The 22,807-nt window shown below is 37.5% G+C and overlaps 1 protein-coding gene across 7 annotated transcripts in view; it reads left to right on the top strand.

The window, feature by feature from the left end:
* Positions 1 to 22,807, top strand: part of IFT56 (intraflagellar transport 56) — a 45,568-nt gene that overhangs the window by 8,215 nt on the left and 14,546 nt on the right. For 5 of the 7 annotated variants that reach the window (XM_082693900.1, XM_082693902.1, XM_082693899.1 and 2 more), the window contains 7 exons: positions 1,249 to 1,298; positions 7,754 to 7,899; positions 8,825 to 8,996; positions 14,171 to 14,245; positions 18,915 to 19,017; positions 20,469 to 20,524; positions 21,641 to 21,694. In XM_082693900.1, the coding sequence (XP_082550026.1) occupies positions 1,249 to 1,298; positions 7,754 to 7,899; positions 8,825 to 8,996; positions 14,171 to 14,245; positions 18,915 to 19,017; positions 20,469 to 20,524; positions 21,641 to 21,694 (656 nt within the window). The remainder of the gene's footprint in view (positions 1 to 1,248; positions 1,299 to 7,753; positions 7,900 to 8,824; positions 8,997 to 14,170; positions 14,246 to 18,914; positions 19,018 to 20,468; positions 20,525 to 21,640; positions 21,695 to 22,807) is intronic. The other 2 variants (XM_082693904.1, XM_082693905.1) reach the window with 1 other exon arrangement.

Raw genomic sequence — 22,807 nt, 5'->3', positions numbered from 1 at the left:
GACCCTTTCTTTTTTTTTTTTTTTTAAAGATTTTATTTATTTATTTGACAGAGAGAGATCACAAGTAGGCAGAGAGGCAGGCAGAGAGAGAGAGAGGAGGAAGCAGGCTCCCTGCTGAGCAGAGAGCCCGATGCAGGACTCGATCCCAGGACCCTGAGATCATGACCTGAGCCGAAGGCAGTGGCTTAACCCACTGAGCCACCCAGGCGCCCCCTTTCTTGATTTGTACCCAAACTGTGTCCATGTTCTGATACAGTTTTTCTTAATGTAGTTATATAGGCCTGTAAGTTACTTATTTTTCTTATGTTTCTAGACTGTGTCTGTGCCTATGAAATTGTCAGACACACAGAAAGTGATCACAGTAGCTACCTATCTTGCCATATAATTTTTTTTTCTTTTTTATGCTTTGAAGTATGAGTTTTTTCTGTAAGAAAAAATAAATAAATAAATGGGGGCGCCTGGGTGGCTCAGTGGGTTAAAGCCTCTGCCTTCTGCTCAGGTCATGATCCCAGGGTCCTGGGATCAAGCCCCATGTTGGGCTCTCTGCTCAGCGCGGGAAGGGGAAGGGGGGCTGCTTCCTCCTTTCTCTCTGCCTGCCTCTCTGCCTGCTTGTGATCTCTGTCCCTCAAATAAATGAATCAATAAATAAAATCTTTAAAAAAATGTAAGGTTAGGCATCCAGAAAATTCTTTAGCAGTTCAAACGGGATTTGGAACTTGAAGTGTTAACCTTTTCACCTGGTTGAGTGTTTAACTGTGGCCGATGATCATGCTCGAAGATCTGTGGAGTAGAGATTGAGCTAGTATCTAAGGAAATATGGCTGTGTAACTGTAGAAAAGGAGATTTCAGAAGGAATTGACAAAGAATACTTGGAAGAATAGCTAATGACAGGGATTTCTACATGAATTGGGATAAATATAACTTTATTTTCAGTGTTTGGTCAGTGTGTGAGTAGCATGGTGGTGGGCCGCTACCAGAACTGTGTGTGTGGCGTCCTGTGCTGTGGGTCACCATGATAGAAGCTAGTAGAACAAGTGCTGGGGAAGGAGCGAACTTTTTTTTTCTGGTTCCTGATGCAGTTGCTGCTTCTGCAGGTAGAGACCAGATGAAAATAATATATATTATAGTCGGGACATATCAGGGTCACATAGATAAGGATTTGGGAACATTATCTGAGTCTCATATTATTCTTGTAAAGGACTAAGTGCCTTAGACAATTAATAAGCAGCTTGAACGTCTTTTTTACAGCTCCAAAAAGCCGACTTCAAAACCGCCTCCTTTTCCACTTGGCTCATAAGGTATTTATGTTCTCATATCACATTTTTTGTTTTAAAATATTTTTTCATACTTCTTATTAAGAACAATGGTGAAAGATAATGAACTAGAAATGCTTATTAATAGTATTTCTAGAACAAGTAGAATATAGGTATTGACTTTATAGGATTTTCTTTTCTGAGTGTTCTTTACTAATAAGAGATGTTAGATTTTAGGTTTTTTTTAAGTAGTAGTCATTTCAGATTAGTTTGTTTCAATGATCCTATTGTCTCTTGGAAGCAGACTCTAAGACACCTTAACTCCTAGAAACACACACTTTTCAGAATTGCCTTATAGCAGCAAGTTTTGTTTTGTTTTGTTTTTAAGAGAGAGAACACACTAGCGTAGGGTGGGGGAGTGAGAGAGAGCATCTCGAGCAGGCTCCATATCTGGTGTGGAGCCTGATGCAGGGCTCGATCTCACAACCCTAAGGTCATGACCTGAGCTAAAATCAAGAGTCAGATGCTTAACTGACTGAGCCACTCAGGTACCCCCTTTTTAAGTTTTTGTTTATTCATTTAAGTAAATCTCTGTACCCAACAGGAGACTCGAACTCACAACCCTGTGATCAAGAGTCACAGGTTCTTCCAACTGAGCCAGCAAGGCACCCCAAATTTTCTTTTCTTTTTTTATAGTAAGCTCTACACTCAATGGGGCTTGAACTCATGATCTCAAGATCAAGAGTCACATTCTGTACCTTCTGAACCAATCAGGCACCCCGGCTTATAAAATGGTTTCTTAAAAATAATTTTCCATATTATAGAAGTTACACATTAATTCTATTAAATAAAATATAAGTAAGCAAAAGTTGAAAGAGAAAATAAAATCTATACCCACTAAAAAGGAGAATTACAGGCCAATATCCCTAATGAACATAAATGCAAAAATTCTCAATAAAATACTAATAAATTGAATTCAATACTACATTAAAAGAATTATTCACCACCATCCAGTGGGATTTATTCCTGGGCTACAAGGGTGGAATTTGTAAATCAATCAATGTGATACGATTTATTAATAAAAGGATAAAAACCATATGATCCTGTCAATAGATACAAAAAAAGCATTTGACAAAATATAGCATCCTTTATTGATTAAAAAAAAAAAAAACTTAACAAAGTAGGAATAGATAGAACATACCTCAACATCATAAAAGCCATATACAAAAGACCCACAGCTAATACTATCCTCAGTAAGGAAAAATTGAGACCCTTTCCTCTATGGTCAGGAAGAAGACAAGGATGTCCACTCTTACCATTACTAATTAACATGGTACTGGAAGTCTTAGCCTCAGCAGTTAGACAACAAAAAGAATAAAAGACCTCCACATTGGCAAGGGAGAAGAGAAACTTTCACTATTTGCAGATGACATTATACTCTACATAAAAGAAAACCTGAAAGACTCTGCCAAACAATTGCTAGAACTGATACATGAGTTCAGCAAAATCATAAGATATAAAGTCAATGTGCAAAAATCTGTTGGCATTTCTATACACCAAAGAAATTAAGGAATCCATCCCATTTGCAATTATATCAAAAACAATAAGATACCTAGGAGTAAATCTAACTAAAGAAATAAAACATCTGTACTCTGGAAACTATAGAGCACTTACGAAAGAAATTGAAGAGGGCACAAAGAAGTGGAAGAGCATTCTATGCTCATGGATTGGAAGAACAAACATTGTTAAAGTGTCTGTACTACCCAAAGTCATCTACACATTTGATGTAATCCCCATCAAAATACCACCAGCATTTTTCACAGAGCTAGAACAAATAGTCCTAAAATTTGTATGGAGCCACAAAACACCCTGAATAGCCAAAGCAATTCTGAAAAAGAAGAACAAACTTGAAGGCATCATGATTCCAGATTTCAAGCTTTATTACAAAGCTATGGTGATCAAGACAGTATGGTATGGGAACAAAAACAGACACACAGATCAGTGGAACAGAATAGAGAACCCAGAAATGGACCCATAATTGTATGGTCAACTAATATTTGACAAAGCAGGAAAGAATATCCAATGGAAAAAAATCATTCTCTTCAAATGGTGTTGGGAAAACTGGACAGCATCATGCAGAAGAATGAAACTAGACCACTTTCTTACATCATACACAAAAATAAATTCAAAATGGGTGAAAGACCTTAATGTAAGGGACGCCTGGGTGGCTCAGTTGGTTGGACGACTGCCTTTGGCTCAGGTCATGATCCTGGAGTCCCGGGATCGAGTCCCGCATTGGCCTCCCAGCTCCATGGGGAGTCTGCTTCTCTCTCTGACCTTCTCCTCGTTCATGCTCTCTCTCAAGTAAATAAATAAAATCTTTAAAAAAAAAAAAAAAAAAAGAACTTAATGTGAGACAGGAAACCATCGTGATCCTTGAGAATATAGGCAGCAACCTTTTTTACCTCAGCCATAGCAACTTCTTGCTAGATTCCTCTCCTGAAGCAAGGAAAACAAAAGCCAAAGTGAACTATTGGGACTTCATCAAGATAAAAAAGTTTCTACAGCAAAGAAAACAGTCAACGAAACTAAAAGGCAGCCTACAGTATGGGAGAAAATATTTGCAAAATCTACAAAGAGCTTAATCGAACTCCATACCCAAAAAACAACCCAATTGAGAAATGGGCAGAAGACATGAGTAGACACTTTCCAGAAAAGATACCCAAATGGCTAACAGACACATGAAAAGATGCTCAGTATCACTCATCATCAAGGAAATATATTTCAAAACCATGATGAGATACTATCTCACATGTCAGGATGGCTAAAATTAACAACATAAGAAGCAACAGGGGTTGGTGAGGATGCAAAGAAAGGGGAATTCTCGGGGCGCCTGGGTGGCTCAGTGGGTTGGAGCCTCTGCCTTCGGCTCAGGTCATGATCCCAGGATCCTGGGATCGAGCCCTGCATCAGGCTCTCTGCTTAGCAGGGAGCCCACTTCCTCCTCTCTCTCTCTGCCTGCCTCTCTGCCTACTTGTGATCTCTGTCTGTCAAATAAATAAATAAAATCTTTTAAAAAAAGGGGGGGGGATTCTCTTGCACTGTTGGTGGAAATGCAAACTGGTGCAACCACTCTGGAGAATGGCATGCTGGTTCCTCAAAATGTTACAAATTGAACTGCCCAACGGCACCTGGGTGGCTCAGTTGCTTAGGCATCTGACTTTGGCTCAGGTCATGATCTCAGGGTTCTGGGGTAGAGCCTAGAGTCAGGCTCCTCCCTCAATGGAGAGTCTGCTTTTCCCCCTCTCACAGCCCCTCCCCCGCTCATGCTCGCTCTCCCCTCTCAAATCAATACATAAAATCTTTTTAAAAATACAAATAGAACTACCCTATGATCCAGCAGTTGCACCACTAGATATTTACCCAAAGGATATAAAAATATAGATTCAAAGGAATATTTGCACCCCAGTGTTTATAGCAGCATTATCAAGAGTAGCCAAACTATGAAGAGAGCCCAAATGTCCATCGACTGAGGCATGGATAAAGAACATGTGGTGTATATGTACAGTGGGCTATAACTCAGCCATAAAAATAGAGTGAAATCTTGCCATTTGTAATGACATGGATGGAGCTAGAGTCTATTATGCTAAGTGAAATAGAGAAAGACAAATACCATATGATCTCACTCATATGTGGAATTTAAGAAAGAAAACAGATGAACATATGGGAAGGGGGAAGAGGGGAAAAAAGGAGAGAGGGAAATAAGTCATAAGAAACTCTTAACCATAGTGAACAAACAGGGTTGATGGAGGGAGGTGGGTGGGGGATGGGCTAGATGGGTGATGGTCCTTAAAGGGGGCACTTGTTACGATGAGCACTGGGTGTTTTAAGTAAGTGATGAATCACTGAATTCTGCTTCAGAAACCAATATTGCACTGTATGTTAACTACCTAAAATTTAAATTAAAAAAATAAATAATAAAGGAAACTGCATTTCAGTCTTTTGTTATCTTATATCTCCATTTATTTTTTTTTTAAGATTTTGTTTATTTATTTGTCCGAGACAGAGGGAGAGAGAGCGAGAGAGCACAGGCAGACAGAGAGGCAGGCAGAGGCTGAGGGAGAAGCAGGCTCCCTGCCGAGCAAGGAGCCCGATGTGGGACTCAATCCCAGGACCCTGGGATCATGACCTGAGCCGAAGGCAGCTGCTTAACCAACTGAGCCACCCAGGTGTCCCTTATATCTCCATTTAAGATAATTATTTTTAAGGGGTGCTTGGGTAGCTCCATTGGTTAAACATCTGCCTTCAGTTCAGGTCGTGATCCCGGGGTCCTGGGATCGAGCCCCATATCAAGTTCTCTGGTCAAGTTCTCTGCTTCTCTTTCTGCTTCTCCCCCTGCTTGTGCTCTCTCTCTCTCAAATAAATAAAGATAATTATTTTTATACACATATTTATATTTTGTTCATTTTTCTGTTTTGAAGAATGAGCCTTATGCCAAATATATGTTTTTGTATTCTGCCTTTTTTTTTAAACTTAACCTTTATACAATGAGCATATCCCTGAGTCACTAAATAGTCTTTAAGACTGTGCCTTTTTTTTTTTTTAAGATTTTATTTATTTTTTTGACAGAGAAAGCGATCACAAGCAGGCAGAGAGGCAGGCAGAGGAGGAGGGGGAAGCACGCTCCCTGCCAAGCAAAGAGCCCAATTCGGGGCTCAATCCCAGGAGTGTGAGATCATGACCTGAGCTGAAGGCAGAGGCTTAACCCACTGAGCCACCCAGGTGCCCCAAGACTGTGACATCTTAAAATGGCATTTATAACATTTCATTGTATGCGTGTATCATAATTTAATGTTTCCTAGTTATTTGACTTTCAGATTGTACATATGTATGTATATGTCTATTTGTTTATTTTTAATTTTTTAATACTTACGATACTTAAAAATACTTAAAATACTTAAAAATATTTTTAAAAATAAATATTATTTTTAAAGCTTTTAATTGATATTTCTAAATTATTTTATGGAAACTTTATCAAATCATCTATAGGCAGTATATGAAAATGATCATTCTTAGTACATTTAAAAGTTTCATAGTGTAATTATCCATCTCTGTTTGCTTCTTTCAGTTTTTGCATTACATGTATTTAATCCATCCCCCTACCCACCTCCCCTCTGGTACCATCATTAAGAGTTTGTTTCTTGGTTTGCCTGTCTCTCTCTCCTTATTTGTTTTATTTATTAAATTCTACATACGAGTGGGCGCCTGGGTGTCTCAGTGGGTTAAGCCTCTGCTTTTGGCTCAGGTCATAATCCCACGGTCCCGGGATCAAGGCCATCGGGCTCTCTGCCAGCTTCCTCCTTTCTCTCTGCCTGCCTCTCTGCCTACTTGTGATCTCTGTGTGTCTCTGTCAAATAAATAAATAAAATCTTAAAAAAAGAGATTTTGAAAATAAAATTCCACATATGAGTGAAATCATATGGTATTTGACTTTCTCTAACTGATTTATTTCACTTGGCATTTTACTCTCTAGATCCATCCTTTTGTCCCAAATGGCAAGATTTCATTCTTTTTCATGGTTGAGTTATATTCCATATATATAACATACATACATATATATATATCCATATGTATACACACACATTTTTACACATGCACAGATTCCCTCTCACTCTAAATAAATAAATAAATATTTTTAAAAAATTATTTGAAATTAAATTAAATATTTTAAATTAAAATATTTTTTAAATTATTTTTAAAAATATTTTTAAAAATAAATGTTATTTTTAAAGCTTTTAATTGATATTTCTAAATTATTTTATGGAAACTTTATCAAATCATCTATAGGCAGTATATGAAAATGATCATTCTTAGTACATTTAAAAGTTTCATAGTGTAATTATCCATCTCTGTTTGCTTCTTTCAGTTTTTGCATTACATGTTTTTCAGACTCTATCAATAAGTACATACAAATTTAGAATTGTTCTATCCACCAGTGGACTGAAACATCATTGTGCAATGTCTCTATCTCTAAAAATTTCTCTTCACATAAAGTCTGCTTCGTTATGTTTGTATACCTACACCACTCTCTTTTGTTTGGTGTTTGTCTATTATATCTCCTTATATACTTAAGATGAGATGCCCTAGTGCCCCTCTCTTCACATACTTTTAAACTTTCTACCTTAATGTGTCTTTATTTTTTAAAATGTGTCTCTTAAAAACAGCATATAAGAATGATAAAAAGACATAGGGGAAAATATAGAAAGGAAGGGGGGGTCAAGTAATTAATATTAGCTGTGACTCAAAGGCTTTGCCTCCAGAGGCTGTTTTCATTCTTACTCTGAAGGCGAGACAGGAGAGAAGACAAGGAACTGAAGGAAAATAGGGAGAACTGAGAGACCAAAACGGCTAAAAGAGGAGTTAAAATCTCTGTACCGTCGGTGGTGATTAACTGTACTCTCATGAATCTTTACATGTCTTTTTCCCTCTGTCAATTTTAGTTTAATGATGAGAAGAAGTTGATGAACTTTCATCAGAATCTTCAGGATATCACAGAAGATCAACTCAGTTTGGCCTCAATCCACTATATGCGATCTCACTACCAAGAAGCTATTGATATTTATAAGCGAATACTGCTAGATAACAGGTCTGTGTCCTTTCATGGCTACTCCAGATCTCATTTTGTTAGCTTTTTCTGTATCTGATTTGGCTGAGGACCTAGTGTTCTTTCAACCTATTATCACCATGTGTTCAAATCTGGTTAGCTAATAATGTGATCCAGTTAAGAACTCCTTATTCTCTAGATCAGGGTTTCTCCACTTTTATTTCACTATCACCCTTCCAAGGAGTCTTTTTGGTCTTCCCCCCACCCTGTGAAATTTTAAAACCACAGATACACTGTATGTCCATGTATATACTGAATGTATATCTATGCTTTATACTTAAAATGAATACAGTTTTCTACTTCTTCATAAGGATCTTTACCCCTTTGAGGATGATATGGCCCCTGTTGAAAATGCATGGTCTAAATTTGTCATTTCCGCATTGTATTAGGTTGCAGGGAACTTGCCGACAAAATTAGAAATAAAACATTCTGAAGAACTAACATTCCAACTTTATCACTGACCACTGGGTATCTCTCCCACTTCCCAAAAATATCTCATCCACCTGCCTTGTCCCCTTTTGCTTACCTGCACCCCACCCATTCCCCTTCCTAGTCATTGAGTCTGCTTGCTTTGTGTGTCTGTCCTTTGTCTGGTACATACTTATTTACAGTTTCGCCCAGTTAGAGCATGCGTTAGTTTGGTCTTTTTAACATGAACTGGTAGGAGTTGAAAGCTTCCCTTTCTCCTTTAGCTGTCATCTCTCTGTCTACTTAAATCACAACATCAACATACTATAATACAAAAGAAAAATATTGCACTGATGATACCTTGCCTTCTTTATTCAAAAGGCAAGTTCATGTCCTCCTCACCTGGCTGTCAGTTTGAGCCATTAAAGATGTCTTTGTAGTTTGACAACCTTACTATGAAGTAGATTTAAACTGTTAACCTTAATTCTTTATCTAATAGGGAATACCTTGCCCTCAATGTATACGTGGCCCTATGTTACTACAAGTTGGATTACTATGATGTGTCTCAAGAAGTTCTGGCAGTTTACCTTCAGCAAATTCCTGATAGCACCATCGCACTCAATCTTAAGGCCTGTAATCATTTTCGCCTTTACAATGGCAAAGCAGCTGAGGTAGTGATGGAAATGTGTTTTTTAATTTATTTAATTCCACTTTGAATAATCCTATACTTTTTGGGTTATTCATAAGACTCTATTATTTGTATCTCCTAATTAATACAATATCCCTTTGTTATTGCCAGGGTGATTCTGTAAGAACCAACCATATATGAATATTTATATTGATTAGATATTCTTAAAAAATGTTGATTTCTGAATTCTGTGTGTCTAATGTATTGGAGACGATCTTTACCTAGATGCTTTACGTTACCTTAAATATGTTGAAAGTGGACAGTTGTTCTTTTTCCTCTAAAATAGGTTTGTGGCTCTGTAGTTCATTGTCACCAGCATGTAAATCCCATCACAAACCTAAGATTTCCATCTGTCTTTTTCTTCAGTGCCCCATCTAAACATCTACCAGTTCCTCTCAGTTCTGCATCTTAGCTATCTCTTCTTCTCTACCACTGCTCTAGTCTGGGCACTCCTCATCTTTTATTTTGGTTCTTTAAATAATTTCCCTGCCCTAGTCTGCCCTCTCCCGTCTAGCCATTGATGTTATTCCACACACCATGCTTTCCTGCTATCGTGGCTTTGTGTATACCATTCTCATTTCCTGGAATGCCTCATTCTGCTTGGTACAATTCAGCATCTCTTTAGGGTTACCCCATGAGGCAATAGTGGTAAACGTTTTATAAATACTTAGAAATTAGCTAACTTCTAGGCATATGCAGAATGGTTTGTATCTATTATTTAGTTTCTCTGGCAATTCTGTGGATAAATTCTGCTACAGCTCTCTTTATATAGGAAACTGAGAGTGCATAGTAGGCCATACAAGGGACCCCCTTTTATTTAATGTTATACACACACACACACATACATAAGCATATATAGAGAGAGGAAAAAAAGGAGGGCATATTCTATACTATATGTATTTATAGCTATTTATTTATTTATGTGATAAACAGGTGATTTTTTAGAAGGTTTTATTAAGTACTATCTGCACCCGACATGGGGCTCAATCTTATAACCCCAAGATCAAGAGTCACCCACACCACCAACTGAGCCAACCAGGTGCCCTATGTAGGCTATTTTTAGATTAACAGTGTGAGAGGGGCCGTGGAAATTACTTCCTCAACCATTATTTTAGTTGATGTCAGAAACCATCAAAATTTGATGTAAAATTTGTGCATGTGTCAAAATTTTAAAATCCCACCCTTGTCCAAAAAACAGTTTCAGCTGGTATCATGCCACTGGGGGAGGAGGGAAAGGAACTGAAACCAGCAAACTAACTCTATCAAAGCAAAATTCACTATGTAAATGCCATAGCAAGGGACATTATTTCCATATTTTAGCTGACAGCAGACTCAGCTCCTGAGTGAAACAGTGTTTATTAATTGTGGGAGGGGTGGCATGGAAAGCATGTGCCCTTAGCATAGGCCCAGATTGACTTTTTGTGGCTTATGTTGATAAAAGTGATCTGTTGTGGCAATACAAATGCCCACCACTTCAATTGCTTAGTATGCAATCAAGCAGTCCATTTATATGTTATGTACAATACATTCTTGGGTGTACTCACTGCAACTACAAAGTCCCCCGGGTCTGCCTAATTGGCTAGTTTCTAGCTCCAGCAGTTTAATAGTAAACTGGTAGAGTTTATGGCCTTTGGTAAGAACAAATAAAAGAAATATATTCTTGCCTTTCTATCTTGAGTTAATCTTGGGAGTTCTTCCAAATTTTTTCCAGTCTATTAAATGTTTACATTTTGTCTGCACATGTTCTTTCCATAGTCTAATATGGGTAGCATGGTTAACCATATTCTGGAGGTCTAGCATGATGCAAGTTAGGGCACCAAACTGTATTACCTGTCACCCAAAAGACATGCTTTTTCATTTGAAATGGTGTCTGTGCAGGTTGCATATTAATTTTATGATGTATTTTAGCAGTCAACAACAATGTCAAATGTACCCTGACAAACTTTTTTTTGGGGGGGGAGGGTGTTAGCAATAGAATATAGTTTGTGTTTGCCCATAATTTTATTAAGCCACTTAAAAGTCAGGCATTCCTCCAGGAATTTGTATAATACATCCAATATTCTATGGCTCCTTCTCTCCATAAACACCAGTAGCACTCTGCCCTTCTGTAGTAAGCATGACATAATGTGTAATGATTCACTTAATTCTTGAGGTAATTTAAATAACTTGCCCAAAGCTTTACACCTAACAAGTGACAAATTCAGATCTCAAACCCTTGTCTATGTGACCTTATGTCCACAGACTTGACTGCAAATTTAGGGCTACTTTCTTCTTTTCTCTTATGTCTGATTATATATAAATAGATGAATGGATAGATAGATACATATAGGTATATATATATAGGTATATATACATACATAAAATAGCATGCGTACTATTTGATAGTTGCCTAATTATCTTTCATCTAGACAAGCTCATTGAGTATTGAAACTGTGTCTTTTGACATGTGTATCCTGGTACCTGGCACAGTGCACACACAAAGCTCTCATTCTTTTCACAGATATGTGCAATCATCAGCTCAGTTTTAGAGCATTTGCATTACCTCAAAAAGAAACCCCATGCTCCTTAGGAACTCCATCAACCCCCGGCCCCCTATCCCCCCAGCCCAAGCAATTGCATATCTGCTTTTTGACTCTAGATTTGCCAGTTCTGGATATTTCATATAAAAGTAATATACAACGTGTGAACTTTTATGACTGTCTTCTTTTACTTAGCATGTTTATAAATTTCATCATGTTGTAGCCTATATTGTACTTCATTCGTTTTTATGACCAAATAATATTCTATTATGCAGATACAGTACATTTTGTTTTTCCATTCATCAGCTGATGGACATTGGGTCATTTTCACTTTGGGCCTATTATGAATAATGCTGTTATAAGCGTTTGTGTACATGTTCTTGGGCATGAGTTGAACATGTTTCCATTTCTCTTGGTCTTATGCCTAGGAGTGGAATCAGTGGGTTATATAGAGTTCTGTATTTAATTGAGGAACTGCCAGGCTGTTTTACAGAGTAGCTACACCAGTTTACATTCCCACCAGCAGTGTATAAGAGTTTTGATTTCTCTACATCCTTGCCAGCAGTTATTATCTGACATTTTTTATTGTGGCCATCCCGTTGGATGTGCAGTGGAATCTCATTGTGGTTTTGATTTGCATTTCTCTGATGACTAATGATGCTGAACATCTTTTCATGTACAGTGAGTGCTGCTTTCAGTTCTGTGCCCTAGGCTTCTCACTTGGCCAGCCCTAGTTCCGGCTGGCCCTGCCTTAAATAAGAATTGTCCTTATGATATAAAAGATTTTGCCTTTTCACTTTCCTTTGCTCAAGTGTGCAGTGAAGCTTTCCAGAGATAGCATATTTCAAAATACATCAAATGCAGATAGAGACATGCTAATCTAGCTGTCCTCTTTTAAGCCAGACATTAAAGAGATTTGCAAAAATATAAAACAGTACTATTCGGGTGCCTGGGTGGCTCAGTGGGTTAAGCCGCTGCCTTCGCTCAGGTCATGATCTCAGGTTCCTGGGATCGAGACCCGCATCGGGTTCTCTGCTCAGCAGGGAGCCTGCTTCCCTCTCTCTCTCTGCCTACCTCTCTCTACTTGTGATCTCTCTCTGTCAAATAAATAAATAAAATCTTAAAAAAAAAAAAAATTTTTTTTAAACAGTACTATTCTTCTCACTAAGTTTTTGTTCCATAAATGCAGTTTTCTTAAATGAAAAATATTTATGTTAATGTGTAGTGGGCTTCTTATGTTTGATTAATTGAATACTTTAAAATTTCTTTTTTAACTTCTAATACAATATATATTATACTATGGGCTATTTATGTGGGCTGTAAGCCACGTAAACAAAAGCTCTTTGGGATCCTTAACAATTTTTTTTGTTTGTTTGTTTTTGTTTTTGTTTTTTTTGACAGAAATCACAAGTAGGCGGAGAGGCAGGCAGAGAGAGAGAGAGAGGAAGAAGCAGGCTCCCTGCCGAACAGAGAGCCCGATGCGGGGCTTGATCCCAGAACTCTGGGATCATGACCTGAGCCGAAGATAGAGGCTTTAACCCTCTGAGCCACCAGGCGCCCCGGGATCCTTAACAGTTTTTAAGATTGTAAAAGATATCCTGAGATCTAAAAGCTTGCAAACTGCTGATCTAGCCTAATATTTCCAAACACTTTGGAACTGCTGCTGTGGACAAGAGAAGGGATTAATGAAAATTTTGCTGAGGGGGCGCCTAGGTGGCTCAGAGTTAAGCCTCTGCCTTCAGCTCCATTCATAATCTCAGGGTCCTGGGATCGAGCCCCACATCAGGCTCTCTGCTCAGCGGGGAGACTGCTTCCCCCACCCCCACCTGCCTCTGCCTACTTGTGATCTCTCTCTCCCTGTCAAATAAATAAATAAAATCTTAAAAAAAAAAAAAAGAAATTTAAAAAATAAAAAGTTTGCTGAGGTAGATGCTCAATTCCATATGTGATCAAATAGAACACCTTTGTAGTGGTTAGTGAGAACAATCAAGAATTTAATTATTTTATCCTGAAAAACTTAGCTACCTAACTGATGGAAGTAGAAAAAGGAGGAAAGGAAGATAACTCAAAATTATAGATTGGCAGGTAGGAATAACAAAAAGCTGAGGGAGGATAGGTGAGTCTAGGGTATTAGCGAAGATGCTGGAAATGGCTGGCCATTTGTTCTACAGGGAGTGAAGGGGGTGAGAGAATACAGAAGAGATCTGATAGGTCTAATAAATGATAGAAGCTATTTTAATTGTGCTATATAACAGTGCAACTGAAAAGAAGTACTAAGAGAATTTGGGAGATGGGTGGAATGGTCAGATTGAAGAATCAGCCCGTTTTAAAAGTTTAGCTCCTTAATCACCTTTGACTCTGCAAGAAAAAATTAAGTGGAAGTCTTTAGACATGAGCTCACGCATTTCAAACTTGCTGCTTTGTGTAAGTTTCAAGTCATTTATTGTTTATAAACCTCAATGTTCTCATCTGTAAAATGAGGTTAACAATCACATGACTCTTCGAGTCCTGAGGAACAAATGAAATACGAATGAAATGGCATGTTAAATTCTGTGTAAACTATAAAACATTGTGCAAATATGTGGTATAAGTACTATACACTTGTCATTTTCCTAAGCCTTTCCTTTTTTAATTTCAGGCAGAACTCAAAAGCTTGATGGACAACGCTTCTTCTTCCTTTGAGTTTGCTAAAGAACTCATCAGGCACAATCTGGTGAATAGCAGTTTCCTGTCTTGACTGAATTGAGTCTTATAGTCTGTTTTGGTATATCTCAGCAGTTAGAAGGGGGAATGAAGGGAGATATTGCAAGAAATACTTCTCTACTCCAAGTGAACTCTTGCTATGGAGAAAAGAAAAATAAGTTTCAGATATCAGGTTCTTAGCTCAAGGAAACCCTTACTGGGAGGGCAGTAACACATGCATAATGTTTAGAAGTGCAAGGCAGTGCAGGGCCCAGGTATTCATTTTGTTGGCAAAGACCAAGAAACATGTATGCTTGTAGGCTACAATAAATGGGAAGGATTTTTCTGGTGAGGTCCAACTCGGGTTCACCTTTGAAGGATGGCTGAGATTTAGAGGGTTCACGGAAAACAAGGATATGGAATTAGAACAAAAATGACATAAAAGAAAAGTCATGAGCAGGCTAAGTTTACTAGAACAGGAAGTGTGCCTGCAGTATAGTGAAAAGGAAAATCTTAATGGAGAAGTAAAAAGGCGGTCAGGTTGAAAGCTGGACTGTGATGACCATTGATTAAAAAAAAAAGTGTTCATATTCAAGTTCAATTTAATTGATCATGCAATATTGTGGATACGGAGCCCCTTCTTTCAACTCGGACACCTGGGGACACTGGGAAAATGCCATGATATTGCTGAGTTTCAGATCCCTCATGTGAGAATGGCATCAATAATAGCTACACCTGCTCCTTCTGATTTCTCTGTTCTTTTTTTAGCACCAGTTCTGCTTTAGGCTCTCTCCTCCCCTTTCCCTCTGATTTCTGCTTGGTCACTTAATCCTGTTGATTCTTTCTTGGCAAAGTCTTATATTTATTCCATTCTTTCTCTAATTCAGGCCTCTATCACAGATATAATTTTTTCTGGATAATTTCTATTATGAGCTTCTGCCTCCTTTCACTTCTCATCTAGTTTATCAACTTAAATTTTTGTGGAGAGTGATGTGTTAGAGATAGTAGTCTGGAAATCAAGCTTGGAGAGAGATCAAGAATGGAGAGCAGATTTAGGAGTTTTATAAGAGAAATGATAGCTACAGTCCTGACAACTAAACATGGAAGAAAGCGAGTAAGTTGACTAGTGTGCTGGGAATAGGAGTTAAGCAGTGAGAGAATAATAAGCCACAAAATTTTGAAGTGTGGCATTAAAAGGAAAGAGAAAAATAGGGCACTCTCCAGGGGGAACAGTACACCAAGAGAAAGATTTTTCAAGAAAGCAAAAACGCTTGTGTATGTTTAAAGCTGAGAAGTAGGACCAGGACTAATGAAGATAGAATAATTAATAGAGAAACAAGATCCAGATTGAGTTAAAAGTTATGAGATCCATGGACTGGGAGAACAAACATTGTCAAAACGTTTGTATTACTCAAAGCAATTGGGTAGTACAAGCCCAATATCCAATTAATTAATTAATTAATTAACCCAATTAATACCCAATTAAATCCCAAATAGGGATTTAATGCAATGCCTATAAAAATACCAACAGCATTTTTCACAGAACTAGAGCAAACATTCCTAAATTTGTATGGAACTATAAGAGACCCCAGATAGCTAAAGCAATTTTGAAAAAGAAAAAAGAACAAAACTGGAGATAGCACAATCCCAGATTTCAAGATAGAATACAGAGCTATAGTAATCAAAATACTGTGGTAGTGGCATAAGAACAGACAGAACATAATAGAGAACCCAGAAATAAACACACAATTATATGGTCAATTAGGAAGCAAGAATATGCAATGGGGAAAATTCTCTTCAACAAATTGTCTTGGGCGGACTAGACAACAACATGCAGAAGAATGAAACTGAAACACTTTCTTATAACATACACAAAAATAAATACCAAATGGATTAAGAACCTAAATGTGAGACCTGAACCATAAATATCCTAGAAGAGAGCACAGGTAGTAATCTTTCTGACATCAGCCATGAAACATTTTTCTAGATCTGTCTTCTGAGTCAAGCACAACAAAAGCAAAAATAATATTGGGGCTACATCAAAATTAAAAACTTCTGCACAGCCAATGAAACAGTCAACAAAACAAAAAGACAACCTATTAAGTGGGAGAAGATATTTGCAAATGACACATCCCATAAGTGGTTAGGATCCAAGATGTATAAAGAACTTAAACAGGGTGCCTGGGTGGCTCAGTGGGTTAAGCCACTGCCTTTGGCTCGGGTCATGATCTCAGGGTCCTGGGATCGAGTCCCGCATCGGGCTCTCTGCTCAGCGGGGATCCTGATTCCTCCTCTCTCTCTTTCTCTGCCTGCCTCTCTGCCTACTTGTGATCTCTCTCTGTCAAATAAATAAATAAAATCTTAAAAAAAAAAAAAAAAAGAACTTAAACAACTCAGGGTGCCTGGGTGGCTCAGCTGATTAAGCGTCTGGCTCTTGATCTCAGTTCAGGTCTGGATCTCAGAGTCATGAGTTCAATCCCTGCCCTGCGCTCTACACTGGGTGTGGAGAAAAAAAAAGGGGAAAAAGAACTTCTACAACTCAACACCAAAACTCCTGAATAATCTAATTTAAAAATGATCAGAAGACATGAACATTCTCCAAAGAAGACAGACATAGAGATAGCCAACAGACTATGTAAAAATGTGCAACATCACTGATCATCAGGGAAATGCAAATCAAAACCACAATGAGGTATACCTCACACCTGTCAGAATGGCTAAAGTCAAAAACACAAGAAACAACAAGTGTTGGCAAGGATGTGGAAATAAAGGAACCCTTGTGCACGATTGGTGGGAATGTAAACTGGTGCAGCCATTCTGGGAAAACAGTAAGGAGGTTCCTCAGAAAATTAAAAATGGAATTACCATGTGATACACTAATTCCACTACTGGGTAATTACCTGAAGAACTTGAAAACACTAATGCAAAAAAATACATACATCCTTATGTTTTTTGCAGCATTATTTACAATAGCCAAATATGGAAGCAACCCAGTGTCCATCAATAGATGAATGGATACAATAGAGTCCAATGGCTACCTTGGAATACTATTCACCCATAAAAATGAATGAAATCTTGCCATTTGGGACAGCATGGATGGATCTAGAGAGTATAATGCCAAGTGAAATAAGTCCGTTAGACAAAGACAAATACCATATGATTTCACTCATACATGGAATTTAAGAAACAAAATTAAAAAAGACAAACCAAGAAACAGACTCTTAACTATAGAGAACAAGCTGGTGATTAGCAGAAGGGAGGCGGATGGGGGTAGGGGGAAGTCGGTAATGGGGATGAAGATTACACTTAGCATGATGAGCGCTGAGTAATGGATAGGATTGTTGATTACTATATTGTACATCTGAAATTAATAGAGCACTGTATATTAATTTGTACTGGAATTAATTTTTTCTAAGTCTGGAGATCAAGAAGACAAAAAAATTAACCTTAGCAAACGAAGGAAACATCTCAGACAAAGAAGAATCAAGAAAGCTGACCAAGTGGATATTTTTTAGTTAGAAAGGAGAGATTAGGTAGTTCATATCTGATGGCCTTGATTTCTGTATATTTACTTGTGAAAAAACTTGCTATGTGCTAGACACTGTCCTAGGTTCTGGGTATACAAGAGCACACAAACCTGCTTTACTGAATGGTATTTTGTTTTAGCTTTTCTCTATAGCATTTACTGTCAAATGAAGTAATACTTATGTGTTTGCTGTTTGAGGCTGTCTCCCCACTTGAGTGTAACCTATATAGTGACAGGAGTGATTATTCCTGCTGTAACCCCAATGCTTACTACAATCCCATGCATACAGTAGGTGCTAATGAGTGTTTACTGTGTTAATTAAATATTACCTACTATGTACCACACATTTAGCCCACTTTAACTCATTCAACCCTCATTAATAATCCTGATAGGTAGGCATCATTAATGCCATTTAGAGATGAGGAAACAGGCTCAGAAAGGCTATATAAATTCCTTCATAGAGTTTGTTCATTTGTCTTTAGAAAAAAAGAGACAAGAGAGAAGGGAGTGCCAGAGGGAGAGGGAGAGAGAGAATCCTTGGACTCCATGCCAGGCGGAGTCTGACGTCGGGCTTGATCCTACAACCTTGAAATCATGACCTGAGGCAAAATCAAGAGTTAGATACATGGGGAGCCTGGGTGGTTCAGTTGGTTAAACCTCTGCCTTTGGCTCAGGTCATGATCTAAAGGTGCTGGAATCAGGCTCTCTGCTCAGCAGGGAGTCTGCTTCTGCCTCTTCTTCCTCTGCCTCTAACCCTGCTTGTGCATGCACGGGCACATTCTCTCAGATAAATAAAGCCATTTTAAAAAAAAGAAGAATTAGATGTTTGACTGAGCCACCCAGGTGCCCCATTCTTGGAGCTTTTGATACAAAATATCTGTCTAGAAAAATGTTTTATTAATTTTGGGGTACTTTAAAGAGTTTTCTGCAGTTCTTATGAAAAGGAAATGTATACAGTAGGCTTATGCCTTTGTTCTGTTTTTTACACTTACTATAATTAAGATAATAGCCTGCTTTCAATGGGGTCAAGGTGGTGTGTATACTGAGAGCTTCAAAAATATATTGAAAATATAACTGAGTACCCAGTTATAAGTGGCAATTCCTTAATTAAACTTTTCCACCAATTAATATATTCATACTTACTGCCACAATAACTGACTTTCTCTATCTTTAGGTTGTTTTCCGAGGAGGTGAAGGGGCTTTGCAGGTTTTGCCTCCCCTGGTTGATGTCATTCCTGAAGCTCGGTTAAACTTAGTGATTTACTACCTTCGTCAAGGTACGAAAAATTTGTCTTGGTCTTGCTTATAATGAGATATTTTAGAGCATTTAACCTCTAACTGAACTACTTGCTTAACTTAAAATCCATAATACTTCCAAAAATATATTTGCAACAGGTTCGTAGGAGAGAACAAATTTATTGGTGCTTATTTGTTATGTCTTTTCTCTTTATCCTCTCTCTCCTCTTCTTTTGCTTCCAACCTTCTCCCTCATTGTTTTTCTTTCTTCCTCTTCTTTTTCTGTCCTTTGTTCTCTACCCATTCTATTTCAGTTTTTCTACTGTTTTTCCTTCCCCTTCCTTGTGGTTCTTTTTCTTTGTATAATGCATATCCACATTTTCTTGAGTTTTTGTTTTTGTTTTTTAATGGTGTTTGCTCTAATTGTCTGCCTTTCTGTTTCTTTTTTTTTTTTTTTAAGATTTTATTTATTTATTTGTCAGAGAGAGAGCGAGAGCGAGCACAGGCAGACAGAGTGGAAGGCAGAGTCAGAGGGAGAGGGAGAAGCAGGCTGCCTGCGGAGCAAGGAGCCTGATGTGGGACTCGATCCCAGGACGCTGGGATCATGACCTGAGCCAAAAGCAGCTGCTTAACCAACTGAGCCACCCAGGCGTCCCAAGCCTTTCTGTTTCTTTGTACTTCTGGCTTCTTATGAGAAATACTCTGATTCAAAGAGACTGGGATATTTACTCCCCCCAAGTAAGGTTAAAATTGTTAGACATGCACCTAAACAGTCTTGGCTCTAACAGTGTTGAGTACAGGATAGGAGCTAACATGCATTGGTGGTGGCACTGTGTTGTGGGCCCTGGACTAAGAGTGTGGGCCTTTTTAGGTGCCCTCATTGAGGAAAATGTAAGTGTATATTAAAATAACATGAACTTGCAAAGAGTTCTATTTGATATGTAAGCACAAAGAAATAGGCATTTGGACCAGAGTTAAATATTTTATATATTTCAGAAATTAATTATTATAAAAAATTTTTCAAACTAAGCAAAATACTATGAACACACAAAATAAATCATTCCAGATTCAGCAGTCTTCACAATATTGCCATTCTCTCATCCATCCTGCCTGTCCCTTTTTACTGCTGAAATGTCTTAGAGCAAATCCCAAACTTCATGTCATTTCACTTCTGCATTCTTCATATATATTGTCTTTTTTAAAAATCAATAGTTTTACTTATATAACTACAACACCATTGCTTTATAATACTCAGACCGTATTCTTAGCTTGAACATTTTTTTAGGTACTTCATGACTTACAGTTTTCCTAAGATACTTGGTTATCTTTAGGATAATTATTCCACATTGACCTTGATGGAAAGTTAGAGGACAGATAAAACAAATCATACCTCCCATGAATGTTTGAATGCTGAAGGATCTTTTCAGGACTGTTTCAGAAGGGTTTGCTGTGGAATACAGACTAGTATAGCTACTTATTTCTTGCATTTCAGATGATGTACAAGAAGCTTATAACTTAATTAAGGATCTGGAACCTACTACTCCTCAGGTAATTGAAAATGTGTTACCATGTTGCTAACCAACTTCTGTTGAAAGTACAATTTCAGAAGGACATCAGGAAGGCATGTTAGAGAAGATTCTGACTTGTAGAATCTCAAGAAAGACCATATATATTGATTTAGGAATGTCCTGTGAGACTTTCAATATGAGAATGAACATTCTGCACTTTTTCATGTTTTTAAATTCCCTTATATGTGGTCATTTCCTCTGAAGCGTTGAGGTTTGAAAAAACTGAAATCTAAAATGCTGATGGAACCAACAAGATATCAAAGCTTATCTCATTGGTATAATTGCAGCTTCTCTTTCTCTCCTACTAGATTGTTAGTCTTTGCAGTCAGGGCCTGTGTCTGTATTTCCAACACTGTGTACACTAAGCATGTAACAGACATTGCACTTACTAAATGAAAGACTGAAAATTTTCCAGACCCCATGAAATCTAAACAGATATATTTCTCAAGTGTATTAAAAGCTTCAGCATCTTTTGTACTGCTCTTTTTATGAAACCTCTTACATAAAAACAGTACCTACATAAAAAATTTATAAAGCTGCTAAGGAAGGTGTCTGTTAAAGAATAGAGCCAAGTCTGAAAGCAATAAAGGTGAGACTCCAGGGCTCCAAAAGAGATAATATCTTACAAATGGAGATCAGAGGATACTTTTTTTCTTTAGGAAAAGGATTATTAACAAATCAAAGTTATTATATGATTAGAAGTGGAAAATGATATATATGATGTGGTTATAAAGAATGGCAGTGGCTAATAAAGTGATAAAAATTATTACATAAATATTTTATTGTTAATTTTTTCCATTGAGTTGAAATAAAACTTAACTTCTCGAGGTTTCCATTGAGTTTTTCTGCTTAAGACTTTACAAATTTACCAGTGTGGTGAATTTACAAATATGGCGAATTCTGTTATATGGACACTTTCCTGAAAACCAAATGAAATTCTCCTCATTCTTTCATTCAAGCCAGGGATGGATCAGAGAAAAGTGACTCTGGGTAACTTTTGATAATATATGTAAAGCAGCAAGTTGAAATTTATTTGAAAAAGATTTCATAACTACATATTCTTTGGGAATTAATTAGTGTTATTCTATGTTGGCAGGAGTATATCCTCAAAGGAGTGGTCAATGCGGCCCTTGGCCAGGAAATGGGTTCGGTGAGTATGAAATCACTGGTAATCTATAGTTGCAGTTATAATGTATGGAAAATATCAAGATAAATGTTAAAATTTAATCAGCAGTGAGCTTACAAATAGGCTTATCTGCAGTTCCTTTCCTTCCTTCATATTCCCCAACCCAGGTTCCATTATAAAAAGAATTATGGGGGCGCCTGGGTGGCTCAGTGGGTTAAGCCGCTGCCTTCAGCTCAGGTCATGATCTCGGGGTCCTGAGATCGAGTCCCGCATCGGGCTCACTGCTCAGCGGGGAGCCTGCTTCCCTCTCTCTCTGCCTGCCTCTCCCTCTACTTGTGATTTCTCTCTGTCAAATAAATAAATAAAATCTTTAAAAAAAAAAAAAAGAATTATGTTATTTAAAGACAAAAAAGAGAGAGAGAGAGAGAGAAAGCTTTAACCCTAAGAATTGCTGCTTCATCTTTTAAAAGCCCAAATTTTAAGCAGCATTTATATCTAATAATAGTTGAAAATCGTTGCATAGCTTCATTCTTATTTTTAGTGAGTTTGGTTAACCTTGCAGATCCCTGAGCTATAATTTTGGCATCTGTAAAATGGAGATAATTGTTTCTTTGGCAAATACTTTATAAATATTTTAAAACGCTGTTTAAAATTAAGTTCTTATCCATCTGACTATGGCACATTAAGTCCTTTTGGGAACAAAGTAGATATAAATAAATATTTTTATGTTTTGCTCACTCTGCAGTGCCTCATATAATGGATAGGCACTAAATAGTTACTGAATAAGTGAATGAGTGTATTGAATTAATAGTCCTTGTTACAACCATGGCTCCTACCACAAGATCTGATGTATGATCAGATCATACATACATACAAAGAACAGTAAGTAAAAAAAAAAAAAAAAAGCAATAAGTATCTGTTGAATGTGTGAATGAATGACTAAATGACTGAGTCCTTTAATGAAGTTACTTTTTGGGATAGAGTTTGGGGAATCACATATTTTTTTCTTCTTTTTTTTAATCTGACCCCGGGTAGGTTTTAATTTAGTTTCAGGTTATGATTCTCTAGTTCTTATGCTAATAAGAGTTTATTTGGGAGAGGATGTAAGACAAGGATGTATCTTAAATCCTGGCACAT

Source organism: Mustela nivalis (assembly GCF_964662115.1).
Source record: "Mustela nivalis genome assembly, chromosome: 12".
NCBI classification, from domain to species: Eukaryota; Metazoa; Chordata; class Mammalia; order Carnivora; family Mustelidae; genus Mustela; species Mustela nivalis.
This window is presented reverse-complemented; position numbering and strand designations above follow the sequence as displayed.